Source organism: Danio aesculapii, chromosome 7, assembly GCF_903798145.1.
Source record: "Danio aesculapii chromosome 7, fDanAes4.1, whole genome shotgun sequence".
In the NCBI taxonomy this organism is placed as follows: domain Eukaryota; kingdom Metazoa; phylum Chordata; class Actinopteri; order Cypriniformes; family Danionidae; genus Danio; species Danio aesculapii.
In genome coordinates this window covers 71,321,888-71,336,887 of record NC_079441.1, presented here as the reverse complement: position 1 = coordinate 71,336,887, position 15,000 = coordinate 71,321,888, and the positions used below count along the sequence as shown (strand labels likewise).

Sequence of the window (15,000 nt, the reverse complement as noted above, 5' to 3'; positions counted from 1 at the left end):
AGTAAAATTATTTTGAGGTCATAACAAGTAATTGAATCTTGTGTGGAAATGAATACAACATCCATAGGTGTTTTACTACCTCAAGTGTTCATTTCTCGTTTTTATTATTATTATGTTATCACTCCGTCATCTGTTATATGTTTTACAAGAAAACTGGCTGTGTGTGTGTGTATGGGTGGGGGGTTTCAGGGTTAAATGTTTACAAAAGTGTTCAAAAAGGGAAAAAAGCAGAAATTGGACATATGTATACAACGAATGCTATCCAATTGTGTTAAATAAATAAAGTTTATTTAAAAAAATCATTATTAGTATATCATTTTGAGCTGAAACTTCACACACACACTATAGGGACATCACAGACTTATTTTAGATCTTGTAAAAAGAGGAATAATAGGTGCCCTTTAATGCGAAATTTCAATATTGTAGGTTTTTCAAATGCATTATCCTTCCATTCCTAAACATTTTAGATGATCACACTCTTATTTCAATGAATATTACAGTTGATTAAAAATGATTGAGTTACTTTACAGCTTCAACAGTGAAAATTCACATCAAAAAACAGAAGGTAACCATAGTATAATCAGAATAATTAACTCACGTGTGCCACGTTCTCTAACAATTCAATGGCCAAACCATATTAGAATACTTGTTTTTATACAAATCTCACACTCTTGATTCTGATTGGCTCACAATGCTCTAAAGTCTATAAATACTAAGGTTTAATATATAGATCTAGAGCTGTCATAATAAAGTGTTACTGTAAAGTACATTTTAAATCACTATGTTATAATAATCTTTTGCTGAGCTTTAATGAAGCACTCTTATTTTGATGCTGTTCAATATAAACTGTAGTGTATGTTTAATTATTCCTAAATGGACTTTTCACGTTAAAAGATCTTTTTGGAAATGTAGGATAAACTTAGATGATCTAATGTTCTGTTTATTGAAAGCAGACTGGCAAAAGTAATCTATTCTCAAACTACTAATTATCCCCTTTCCCTCCATCAGGACTGAAACTCCTCCTCTCTGACCGACACTCAACAGCTGCTCAGTCTTTCCATGCACTCATTTATATGTGGATTTCAGGAGGCCGCACGCAACACGAAAACGCTGGATGCAAATTCATTCTCAAAATGAGCAGAAATAAAGCATTTTGAGCAGATTTTTAGCATCTGTTTGAGCTTGAGTAAAAAAACTGTGGATAAGATCAACTCTGTTTCTGCTTTAAAATGTTTAACAATAAGTTAAACAACAATTAGTGACAATTAAATGTTCCCTATCATATTTAAGCACTTTGCATAAATTTACATAATTACATAAATTGTACGTTAGTTGTATATCATTCCAGTTTGAGGAAAATGCTGAAAATCTATCCATCCATCCATCCCTGCAAAGAGTTTAGTTCCAGTCATCCATCCATGCCTCCATCCATCCAAATGAGTTTAGTTCCATCCATCCATTCATCCATCCATTCCTCCATCCATCCAAATGAGTTTAGTTCCATCCATCCATTCATCCATCCATTCCTCCATCCATCCAAATGAGTTTAGTTCCATCCATCCATCTATCCATCCATCCATCATCCCTCCATCCATCCAAATGAGTTTAGTTCCATCCATTCATCCCTCCAAAGAGTTTAGTTCCATCCATCCATTCATCCATCCAACCCTCCATCTATCCAAATGAGTTTAGTTCCATCCATCCATCTATCCATCCATCCATCATCCCTCCATCCATCGAAAAGAGTTTAGTTCCATCCAACCATCCATCAATCCATCCATCCAAATAAGTTTAGATCCATCCATCCATCATCCCTCCATCCATCCATCCATCCATCCATCCAAATGAGTTTAGTTCCATCCATCCATCCATCCAAATGAGTTTAGTTCCATCCATCCATCCATCCAGGCTAGTTTAGTTCCATCCTTCCATCCATCCATCCAACCAGGCTATTAGTTGCTAGTTTAGTTCTATCTATCCATCCATCTATCAATCCAGGCTAGTTTAGTTCTATCCATCCATCCATCCATCCATCCATCCAATCCAGGCTAGTTTAGTTCTATCCATCAATCCATCCATCTATCCATCCATCCATCTATCTAGGTTAGTTTAGTTCTATACATCCATCCATCCATCCATCTATCTATCCATCCAGGCTAGTTTGATTCCATCCATCAATCCAGGCTAGTTTAGTCCTATCCATCCATCCATTAATTCATCCATCCATCCATTGATTCATCCCAGCTAGTTTAGTTATATCCATCCATCCATCTATCTAGGTTAGTTTAGTTATATCCATCCATCCATCCATCCAGGCTAGTTTAGTTCCATCCATCAATCCAGGTTAGTTTAGTTCTATCATCCATCCATTGATTAATCCAGGCTAGTTTATGTCTATCCATCCATCTATCCATCCATCCATCCATCCATCCATCCATCCAGGCTAGTTTAGTTCTATCCATCCATCCATCCATCCATCCATCCGTTCAGGCTAGTTTTGTTCTATCCATCCATCCATCTATCTAGGTTAGTTTAGTTCTATACATCCATCCATACATACATCCAGGCTAGTTTAGTTCTATCCATCCATCCATACATACATCCAGGCTAGTTTAGTTCTATCCATCCATCCATCCATCCATCCAGGCTAGTTTAGTTCTATCTGTTATCTATTCATCCATCTACCTACCTACTTACCTACCTGCCTATCCAAATGTGCGTTACACCCCCGTATATATTCTGAGCTCACATGCTTTTCTTTCTCTCTCCCACTGTAAAGCTGGCGCTCAGCCAAACTCTACACGTCTGTATTTCCCTGCCCCTTTCACCTCCTCCAGGTGCGCACACACAGCGCCGGCCAGCTTTCTGATCTTATCTTTGAACGTGGCTTCCAGTTTGAAGCCTTGTTTGCCTTTTTCCCCTCTTTATGTCTTTTGTCTCCGGCTTTACCATCTGCCGCCCCTCCCTGCTGGTACCTTTCTCTTGTCACCTCAATCATCGCTCTCTTTTGATCTTGTTGTTCCAGTCAACATGTCTTTTCTCCGTGTGTATGTGTGTGTATGTACCCTGATTTTTATAATGCTGGTGCCTCCCTCTCTAGTAAATCTGTCATTGACCACAGTAAGCAAATCTCTGCAGGTTTTTTTTTTGTTGAAGAGAGCTCAGTTTTCAGGTCTAAATATTCCCCCAGCGTTCCCAGGTGCACAGGTATTCTGTTCCTGCAAACCCCCAGGCTTTTAGGCTTTCTTTATAATGTGCCATTTACTGGGAATGTTTGCACTTTATCACACATCAGAGAGAGCTCTGAATTTAGCCAAATCCTCAGATGAACACTGTGCTGAATTAAACGAATAAGAAAGACAGACTGGCACAAGTAAGTGTTCTTAAAGGACAAAGACAAGCTGTTGTAAACGATAAGAGAATAAATGTTTTGTTCCTTTAAACATGACGCTGAAAAGCTTGTTTTCTTGAACTTATCTTTACAAAATGTCATGTTTGTTTACATGCAGTTCAACTTGAGTTTGACTTGAACAATAACGTCTCTCCAAGATCAACTTATCGCTACAAATTCAATGTTTTAATGGATACTGTTTATTCAGCATAGCTCAAATTGATGAGAAGTAGCGCTGTCAAAAGACTCACTGCGATTAATCACATCCAAAACAAAAGCGTGCATTATTACCCCTCCTGAAGTTTTATCAACACATTTCTGAACATAATAGTTTTAATATTCATTTCTAATAACTGGATTCTTTTCTCTTTGCCATGATGACAGCACATTATATTTGACGAGATATTCTTCAAGATACTAGTATTCAGCTTAAAGTGACATTTAAAGGCTTAATTAGGTTAATTAGGCAAGGGTAATAAGGAAAGTCCAAAGTCCCTTTAAGGCAGGGGTCTCAAACTGCCGGGCCACAGGCCATTTGCAGCCCCATCCTCCTCCCTCCGGCTCACAACTAACGTCAAAAACATAATGAGATTCGGCCCTACGAAACATATAACGTGGTTTGGATCCCCCACCTACTGGACATTTAAAGTACTGTACTATATATTTGGGTTACTTTCGGTTTCTCTCAGCGTGCGGTCGAGAGTAACGCACATGCAGATTATTTCTGGGGATAATTTAAACGTTGTAATATATGCCTGTAATTCCTCTATTTTTACTAAAGCTCTATTTTCGCAAATATTAAAGGGTCGGTTGATTATAATCAGTTTTGTACCGCCTGTATTTTGTTGTACAAACACTTCTTCATGGCTTAAGCGTTATACTGGTGATGTAAATATGATCACTTTGCTAATATTCGATTCAAATGGCCTCATTAATAGATTTTCCTCATATGCATATTAAGATTCATATAAATAATGTGCATTAGTAAAATTTGACTGCTGACTGAATTGAACTTGTTAAAGTAAATGTAAATATATATACATACTTTCCTCTCTTTGATACTGAGATGATATATAAAATTTTGAGAGGAACAATTGCCAGTAAAGTCAACAAAGATACTCAAACTCTTTTCTGCTGTCTTACGCTCTGTTAAACTTTTGGTTGAGCAACAATTGATTGGGCCATTATTATTATTAAATAGTAGTATTTTCATAGCAATTTAAACAACCCCTTTACTATGTACAACAAGAAACCAAAAGGAGGAGCCTTATTACTCTAATGTAATAATGGAAGAATGTCTGAGTGCATCAACTACATCAGGTTTCCACTTTTTCTTGTGCTTAAAACGTTGAAAAAATGTTAAAACGGCCCTCCTATCAATTGTCAAACACCAATATAGCCCCCGGCCATTTTTAGTTTGAGACCCCTGCTTTAAAGCAAGTCATTTCACTCGGCAGCTATCTTTAAAATGCCTCTCGGGCAGTATGCTCAGGCATTCTTTCTCAATAGGGAAACATCGAATTCTCCAAAACTGTTCGCCAAGCTTAGGATTACATTAAATATTTGGAATAACCAGTAAAATTATGCAACAACTGTCTCAGTGTCATTTCTGAACATCCGAATCAAACTAAATCTGCATTTTTTCAGGTTGCCCGAGCTAATGCGCATGCGCACTCGAAAGGAATGACGACACCAACCTCATTTATGGCTGTTCTAGACATTATCATCCTCTGAATACGCTTCATCTGATCGTGCTGCTTATCTGAAGTCATTCACAACCAGTGTTGGGTAAGTTACTTTAAAAAAGTAATAGATTACAAATTACTGATTACTACTGGAAAATTGTAATCTGATTACATTACTAGTTACTTCATGAAGAAAGTAATCTGGTTACTAATTACTTTGAAGTTACTTTTAAAACATATAAAATATACCTGTAAAAATAGAAAATAAACTGCAGCTCTTTGAGTAGTTTAATATTCACAGAAAAACATTACAATGAGTTTATCACAATAGCTTGACATATTCAAAAGACCTAAAAAGTTCGCCCAAATCATCATTCACGTCTTTTTTTTAATAACACCAAACAGGACATTTAGAAGAAAACTGGATACCTGTAACTATTGACATCCATAAAAAAGCACGGCAGTGTTTGGATGTTCTGTGTTTGTCTGAGGTAATAAGTCTACCGAAATGTTTATATTCCAAAGTATGAAGCTAATCAGTCAGCTCTTGTCACGTGACTCGTGGTTTTCAACTGGGTGCACCTGGGAAATGCGAACGCGCGATATATGCGCTCCCAATATGCACGTGCAAATATGTGAACAGCCCTATAAGCAGCTACCCTTCTTTTCACAATTAGAAGATACAGGGGCGTAGCAACCGGGGGGGACGGGAGGGATACATCCACCTCACTTTTAGAGACAGACCATTTAGAAACAGGTGATTAATAATTATATGAATGTATGATCTCATGCAGCTGTCCCCCCCACTTTTAAAATGTCCGCTACGCCCCTGAGAAGATACCTTCACTCCCGATCCCGCACAATAAATTTCGCTAGCCTGCTGTATTTTTGGGCGCTGGTGTCCTCCTTGGTGGGTATTGTCATAGAATGCTTTCTATTCCAGTGCTTGAACAAGCTGCTGGTCGAGTTAAAAGCAGTCAAATGTTCTTTAGAGGCTGGTCGTAGGCTGGTCGTAGACTGCATTTCACAGTAATATTTTAGTTTTTCCGCTCAATCAAATCAAATTAATGTCTGTTTTTCCACTTGAAGCAAACACTCTCGTCAGCATCCATTTCAGCTCGTGTTCTCCAGCTATTTAAATGCGCATGCTCATTAACTGACGTTGCAGCGGAAAACGTTCTCTAAAAGAAGCATTTTTTCTTCTAAAAACTATCTTTGTAATGCAAGTAACGCAATTACACTGACTTTAGTAACTGTAATCAAATTACACGAATTTAAAATGTAATTCGTCACATTACTGCGTTCCTCAAAATTAAATTAGAATACAGTAACGTGTTACTGTGGAACGCAATACACCAAACACTTGGTCTTGACGGCGAATCTCCTTTAGAAATGACTCTTCATTTACACGTTTGTGGGCGTTTGAGTAGTGATGTGTAGTCATGTGATGTGCTTTTGACTTTCATCCAGATTACAAAACCAAAAAACATTTTCAAGTGCACTTGGTTCATTTAAAAGTACAGATTTCAAGCTTTATTTGGATATACTTCTTATGTAAAGTAGGTATTCGCTGAGATTCCAGTGTGTTTATTGACCACAAAATCTGTCGTAAAAGCACACGTCTGGTCCGAGCATCTCCCACGAAGAAATGCCTATAGCGATTGATGATTGGCTCCTGTACTAGTAGGCGGGGCTTCATTGGCCATAATGATGGTTACACTTTTCCCCATTCAAAACTATACGAGTGACACGTCTAGTGTAATCTATAGTCTTTGGCAAGTCATTGCATAACAGTGGTTTGTTCTGTAGACAATCGAAAACAAATATTGCTTAAGGGGGCTAATAATATTGACCTTAAAATGCTCCTTTTAATTTCTTTTTTATTAAAAGCTGCTTTTATTCTAGCTGAAATAAAACAAATAAGACTTTCTCCAGATGAAAAATATTATAGGAAATACTGTGAAAAATTCCTGAATCTGTTAAACAGCATTTGGGAAATATTAGAAAAATTCACAGGAGGATAAATAATTCAACTGTACATGTAAAACAGCAATACGTATCATAAAAAAATCCCCCAATGAACCACTCTATAAAGTAACATTTATATTTAATATAATTTGTAAGAGTTTACCTTGGCTAATGACAGCCTTTCTGTTCTTCCCGTCCAGATCAGCTCTTTCGATGACGTGGTGTTTGGCGTCCACCCAGTACATCCGGTGGCTGGCATAGTCAATAGTAAGTCCATTGGGCCAGAAGAGGTGTGTGTCCGCAATTATCTTGCGATTTGAGCCGTCCATGTTGGCATATTCAATGCGTGGCATATTTCCCCAGTCAGTCCAGTAAATCTTCCTGAAGAAAAAGAGATCAAGAAAAAAGTCATAAACGTATAGCAGGCGTATCTTTAAGTCTCCTCTTCAGGTATTATCCTTCCTCTATCATATAATGTAGTTTGTTTCTGCAAATGTAAAAGCTCAGCAGAGTTTCAAAGTTATAGTCTGCTAAAAGTGCATATAAATGGAGTTAAAATCTCCTAAAGTGATTCTGAATGGCCTGAAAATAGTCATCAGTAATTCCAGATTCACTTCATGCACAAACTAACATAGATTTGCAACAAATTTGCTTAAAGTAAAGAGAGCAGAGTTGAATAGAGTCATCTGGCCAATCAGAGCACAGTTGAATAGGGTTATCTGGCCAATCAGTGCAGAGATGAATAGAGTCATTTGACCAATCAGAGCAGAGTTGAATAGAGTCATCTGGCCAATCAGAGCACAGTTGAATAGGGTTATCTGGCCAATTAGAGCAGAGTTGAATAGAGTCATTTGACCAATCAGAGCAGAGCTGAATAGAGTCATCTGACCAACCGGAGCAGAGGTGAATAGAGTCATCTGACCAACCGGAGCAGAGGTGAATAGAGTCATCTGACCAATCAGAGCAGTGTTGAATAGAGTCATCTGACCAATCAGACTTGAATAATAATTTGGTCAATCAGAGCAGTGTTGAATAGAGTCATCTGACCAATCAGAGTAGTGTTGAATAGAGTCATCTGACCAATCAGAGCAGTGTTGAATAGAGTCATCTGACCAATCAGAGTAGTGTTGAATAGAGTCATCTGACCAGTCAGAGTAGTGTTGAATAGGGTTATCTGACCAATCAGAGTAGTGTTGAATAGAGTCATCTGACCAATCAGAGTTAAATAGCGTAATTTGGCCAAACAGAGAAGAGTTGAATAAAGTCATTTAACCAATCAGAGCAGAGTCATCTGGCCAATCAGAGCAGAGTCATCTGGCCAATCAGAGCAGAGTTGAATAGAGTCATCTGACCAATCAGAGCAGAGCTGAATAGAGTCATCTGGCCAATCAGAGCAGAGCTGAATAGAGTCATCAGACCAATCAGAGCAGAGCTGAATAGAGTCATCTGGCCAATCAGAGCAGAGCTGAATAGAGTCATCTGACCAATCAGAGCAGAGCTGAATAGAGTCATCTGGCCAATCAGAGCAGAGCTGAATAGAGTCATCTGACCAATCAGAGCAGAGCTGAATAGAGTCATCTGGCCAATCAGAGCAGAGCTGAATAGAGTCATCAGACCAATCAGAGCAGAGCTGAATAGAGTCATCTGGCCAATCAGAGCAGAGCTGAATAGAGTCATCTGACCAATCAGAGCAGAGCTGAATAGAGTCATCTGGCCAATCAGAGCAGAGCTGAATAGAGTCATCTGACCAATCAGATCAAAGCTGAATAGAGTCATTTGACCAATCAGATCTAAGTAGGGCATATGACTAATCAGATCAGAGTAGGGGCATCTGACCAATCATCATCTGTCCGATTAGAGCAGGGTATAAAAAGGGTCATATGACCAATCGGTATAAAAGGGTCTTCTAGCCAATCCGATCAGAGCAGGGTCATGTGATCAATCAGAACACAACAGAATCGAGTCATCTGACCAATCAGATTAGAGCATGCCCTCTGAGAGAGGAGGAGTAAAGAGACTGGATCCTTGAACAAACCATTTCAGTCACTGAGAGAAGGTTTGATGCTGCAGTGTGGATTATTATTATGATGTGTATTACGAGAACAGCAATGTGTTTTTGACCTTGAATGGATGGAAACCTACTGTAGGAGACTCTGAACCACAATTAGAAACCTCTAAAAATAGCATAACATGATATTTTAATGCAATAATTTCCAATTTGCCAAATCAGAACAAGCTCTTATTCCCCTCAGTGAACTTACTAAGTGACATTTTTTTGGTACTGACAGAAACATTTTAAATAAGAACTAAAAACAACCCCATACTGGGTCAACTTCTGCAGTTTTGTCATGCATTTTCCACTGTCATTGCACTAGATCCAGTATTACAGCGCTCTGATTTTTGCTACTGTTCACATAGAGTACATGTGACACATGCATGCGTCTGTGTGTAAGAATCAGCCGCTCGCCACACAAGCTGAATCTTGCTGGAAATTCAGAGCTCAAGCGGATTTCATAAAAGCCTTTGTCCTTCATGACAAAGAGCCACGATGAGCATCGGCTGCAACTCGAGCCTTGTGACAATCTCTGGATGACCGTTTCACACAGCCTTTGTGATTAGAAGCAAATTGATTTACAAAGTTTAGCCAGAAGTCACCAGAATGCTTCATGCTCTGCTTACCATTGCTTATTATCACAGAACAACAACAACAAGAGAGGATTATTATCCCCATGCAGAAGATTTGTGTATAAAACAATAAATGTGCATTAAAAGGGAATGAGTATATATATATATATATATATATATATATACACATACACATACATACACACATGCACACACACACACACACACACACACACTCACCGGCCACTTTATTAGGTACACCTTCCTAGTACCAACTCTGACCCCTTTTTTCCTTCAGAACTGCCTTAATTCTTCGTGGCAGAGATTCAACAAATTGTTGGAAATATTCCTCAGATATTTGGTGACTGTGGAGGCCATTTGAGTACAGTGAACTCATTGTCATGTTCAAGAAACCAGTCTGAGATGATTCACGCTTTATGACATGGTGCGTTATCCTGCTTGAAGTAGCCATCAGAAGATGGAGACACTGTGGTCATAAAGGGATGGACATGGTCAGCAACAATACTAAGTTAGGCTGTGGCGTTGACAAGATGCTCAATTGGTACTAATGTGCCCAAAGTGTGCCAAGAAAATATCCCCCACACCATTACACCACCACCACCAGCCTGAACCGTTGACACAAGGCAGAATGGATCCATGCTTTTGTTGTTGATGCCAAATTCTGAGCCGAGCATCCGAATGTGGCAGCAGAAATGGAGACTCATCAGACCAGGCAACGTTTCTCCAATCTTCTATTGTCCAGTTTTGGTGATCCTGTGTGAATTGTAGCCTCAGTTTCCTGTTCTTAGCTGACAGGAGCGGCACCCGGTGTGGTCTTCTGCTGCTGTAGCCCATCTGCCCCAAGGTTAGATGTGTTGTGTGTTCAGAGATGCTCTTCTGCAGACCTCGGTTGTAACGAGTGCTTATTTGAGTTACTGTTGTCTTTCTATCAGCTGGAGCCAGTCTGGCCATTCTCCTCTGACCTCTGGCATCAACAAGGCATTTGCGCCCACAGAACTGCCACTCACTGGATATTTTCTCTTTTTTAGACCATTCTCTGTAAACCCTAGAGATGGTTGTGTGTGAAAATCCCAGTAGATCAGCAGTTTCTGAAATACTCAGACCAGCCCGTCTGACACCAACAACCATGCCACGTTCAAAGTCACTTATATCCCCTTTCTTCCCCATTCTGATGCTCGCTTTGAACTGCAGCAGATTGTCTTGACCATGTCTGTATGCCTAAATGCATTGAGTTGCTGTGATTGACTGATTAGAAATTTTGCGTTAATGAGCAGTTGAAAAGGTGTACCTAATAAAGTGGCCGGTTTGTGTGTGCATAAATATAAACAAAAAAAATACAAACACAAAACATTTACATACATATTTATAAAAAAAAATTCTAGAAAAAAATATACATAAATATAATAAATATGCAAAGTACATATATTTATATTATGTAACTAAAAGCTTTTATTTTGATGTGATAAATCTTTTGACAGTACTACTCCTGTGTTTACACAGCGGGCATCTGCTGTGTAAAATATATGCTGGATAAGTTGGCGGTTCATTCCACTGTGGTGACCCCTGATGAATAAAGTGACTAAGCCAAATGAAAATGAATGAATGAAGTGTTTGGTGCGTTTAAAATCATTTAACTTCACATGCAATATCAAAAAGCACATGACAATTAACATAAATTTGAATAAATTTAAATATCTTAAAAAAAAATGGTTAATAATTTTAATAAATAAGTACTTCGGCATCCAAATAACTTCAGTTCTGCACAAAGCATTTCAAAGCCTATTAAAACAGTGATTTACAGTCACTTCAAACTATTTCTTTTTTTATTTGACGCCATGACAAACACTTTTTTAATTATACTTGAACTACACTGTGCTTTGAGTGCATTCTGTAACTTTCAGAGGGGAAATCAACAGTTTTTGAATATATATAGAGCATAGCTTGTGCTGAATATCCTCCAGCATACTGTAAAATGTGAATAATATATCTACCCTTGAATGGGGTGCAGAGCGATGGCCCGCGGTTTCTCCATTCTCTGCCAGAGCAGCACTTTGCGGTGTGTGCCGTCCAGATTAGACACTTCAATACGAGATGTTCCCGAGTCAGTCCAGTAGAGCTTATTATGTATCCAGTCTATGGCTAGACCACCTTAAAAACAAAAAAACACATACAGAAAAGCACACACGCACACATCAGACTCCAAAAATTTCCCATGAGAAGTGCTCTTTAATACAAAAAGCAATGTACCAGCAGTGAAAGAGATTTAGGGTGCTTTCACACCAGCCTTATTTAGTTCTGTTGAATCGCACTAGAGTTCCATTTCCCTCTTGGTGTGGTTCGTTTGGGCAGATGTGAATGCAGCAATCGTACTCGAGTGCGCACCAAAAGCGTACTGAGACCTCCTTGAAGAGGTGGTCTCGGTACCCTGCTGAAAAATCCAGCTTAAACCAGCCTAGGCTGGTTGGCTGGTTTTAGTTGGTTGACCAGCCTGGTTTTAGAGGGGTTTTGGCCATTTCCAGGCTGGTTTCCAGCTATTTCCAGCCTGGTCTTAGCTGGTCAGGCTGGAAAATGACCAGCTAAATCCAGCTAAAACCAGTTTGACCAGCCTGGTTTAAGCTGGACATAGCTGGTTTAGGCTGGGCTCCCAGCCTGACTAGGCTGGTCAAGCTGGTTTTAGCTGGTCGTCTCCCAGCCTGACCAGCTAAGACCAGGCTGGAAATGGCTGGAAACCAGCCTGGAAGTGGCCAAAACCCCTCTAAAACCAGGCTGGTCAACCAGCTAAAACCAGCCAACCAGCCTAGGCTGGTTTAAGCTGGATTTTTCAGCAGGGTACGCTTTCAAACAAACCCTGGAGCGGTTCATTTGTGGTGAGAATATGATCCGAACTAAAACAGACCCAACCGCAAAAAGTACTGCGCCTTGTGGACTAATCCAGCTGCTGAGAGAGAGAGAGAGACATTACCTGATGGATCATTGGCAATATTTCCACCAGATGACCATATCCCAGATTAACAAAATTAATTCACGTTTCCTCCTGAAGTGACGTGCGATGCATTAAAACACTGTTTTCCAGCCGCAGCCACGCTTCATTCTCGAAATGTATAGTTTGTCTAAAGTGATGTATATAAACTATATAGTATACTATGAGCAGGGATACAATCCGTCTGCGCAGTCATAGCTCCATGGTAAAAACTACCATTTTGCCGGTTTGTTTACTCACGGGAGTTCCTTTGGCATTTTTGAGCCAATGAGAGATGTGGATTTCGTCAGATGACTGCATTTCGGTTCTTTTCATCTGGTTCAGACCAAAGCAATCAGTGTGGTGTGAAAACGACCCGACGGCAGAAAATGCTACAATGCATCATTTATTGCTCTTGGTCCAGACCAATTGAGGCGAACTACAGATGTGAAAGCACACATATTGTATGTTTACACTGCTATAAATATACTGTAAAAATGGTGTGTACCTGGGCTTTCGAGACCTGTGGACACCACCTCCTCCACATTACTGCCATTCAGACTGGCTCTCATGATACGGTCCAGCGTCACGTCAGACCAGAACACCAGCTCCTGACTGTGATGAAAGTCCAATGCAATGGCGTTTTCCAGATTGCTGAGCAACAGCGTGTATTCGGAGCGGTGCGGAAGAACCTGCCGAATGTCAATCCGATTCGCAAACAGCAAGACAGGTTCTGGACCTGCAAAAACACAAAACTATTAAATCTTGGACACTAAATACTGCAGGACATTTGAAAAACGGTCCCACTTCATATTAAGAGTCCTTAACTAATGTGTAACTACATCAAACCATCAATACAATGTACTTACTGTGTTCCTAATGTATTGCAGAACACTACTGAGGTGAAATACGGGTTGGGTTAGGGACTGACTTGGTGGGATGGGTGGGTTAAGGTGTAAGGGGCGGTCAACAGTGCGATTAAAATGTAATTACAAAAATTAATTACAGATGCAATTACATGCAGGTATTTAATCAAGCACAAGTACAACGCAAAAACACGGGTTTAGAACAGAAGTACATTACGACGAATGATCAATTTCAGTGTAAGTACAAAAGTCTGGTCTCTTATCTATTTTGTAGAAACACCTGCTATTGACCTGACTTTTAATTAATCAATTAGTGTTAGAAATAGCTCATATGAAAAGCTAAAACCCTCCCAAATGATGTTTAATGCACTGAAATAAATTACTTTCACTGGAAAAAAAAAGACTTTTCATTTAATCAAGACAGAAAGGTCCAATTTTGGCAAGACAAATGTTCTGTCGCCTATGCAGAAATTGAACAAATTTACTGCAAATCCAAAAATACGTCAGCAAATTAAGTAGTGATGTTGTGAGATCTAAATTTAATATCTTGTATGACTTCCATGAGCTTGAAGGACTGCATCCAGTCATCAGGAACGGCAAAGAAAGCAGTCTTGCATGCCTCCCAGAGATCATCAATATTCTTTGGGTTCGTCTTCCATGCGTTCTCTTTCATCCTACCCCACACATGCTCAATGATGTTCATGTCTGGTGACTGGACTGGCCAATCCTGGAGCATCTTGATCTTCTTCGTCTTGAGGAACTTTGATGTGGAGATGGACGTATGCGATGGAACACCCTCCTGCTGTAGAATTTGCCCTATTCTATGGTTGGGAATATAAGAGGTAGCAAAGACTATTGATGTTGCTTCCACCCTGCAGATCTCTCGCACGCCCCCATACTGGACGTAACTTCACTGTTTTCTGTGTAAATCTCAGATCCATGCGGGCTCCAGTAGGTCTCCTGCAATATTTGCGATGACTGTGGTGTAATTCAACAGAGGATTCATCTGAAAAATCCACCTTCTGCCACTTTTCCAGTGTCCATCCTTTTAGCAGGCTGTGTGCCTTGGCTAATGCCACACAGTTTGTCTTTTGTTTAGTGCTGGCTTCTAGGCACTGATTCGGCCATGGAGGCCATTTCGAGACCATCCGACAAACTGCTCTGGTTGACACTGGGACTTCAGATGACCAGGTCTCATGGAGCTCTGTTGCAGTGGGAAATGAGCTAACCTTGGATTTTCGAAGCCAACAAACGGTCCTCTTGGGCAGTTGTGTATCGAGGCTGATAATCAACACTTTAGTCTCAGGGTGAATCTTAGGCATGCTTGCAGAGGTCTAGTTGCAGTTGATATGAAGGTCTAGTGTACTGGGATTCTTTTTATACACACCTGAGGCCTAATCGATCCATTATTATTCACATGTGAAGCTCAAATGACAAAGCGACAACACTTATGTCTTAGCAAAAACTGACTCAATGGGCTTTACC

General features: G+C 39.7%; 1 protein-coding gene across 3 annotated transcripts in view; it reads right to left on the bottom strand.

The window, feature by feature from the left end:
• lrp4 (low density lipoprotein receptor-related protein 4) overlaps positions 1 to 15,000 on the bottom strand; it is a 165,469-nt gene that overhangs the window by 47,562 nt on the left and 102,907 nt on the right. For all 3 annotated transcript variants that reach the window (XM_056462455.1, XM_056462456.1, XM_056462457.1), the window contains exons 12-14: positions 13,158 to 13,388; positions 11,682 to 11,838; positions 7,208 to 7,425 (exon numbers count right to left, since the gene is read on the bottom strand). In XM_056462455.1, the coding sequence (XP_056318430.1) occupies positions 7,208 to 7,425; positions 11,682 to 11,838; positions 13,158 to 13,388 (606 nt within the window). The remainder of the gene's footprint in view (positions 1 to 7,207; positions 7,426 to 11,681; positions 11,839 to 13,157; positions 13,389 to 15,000) is intronic.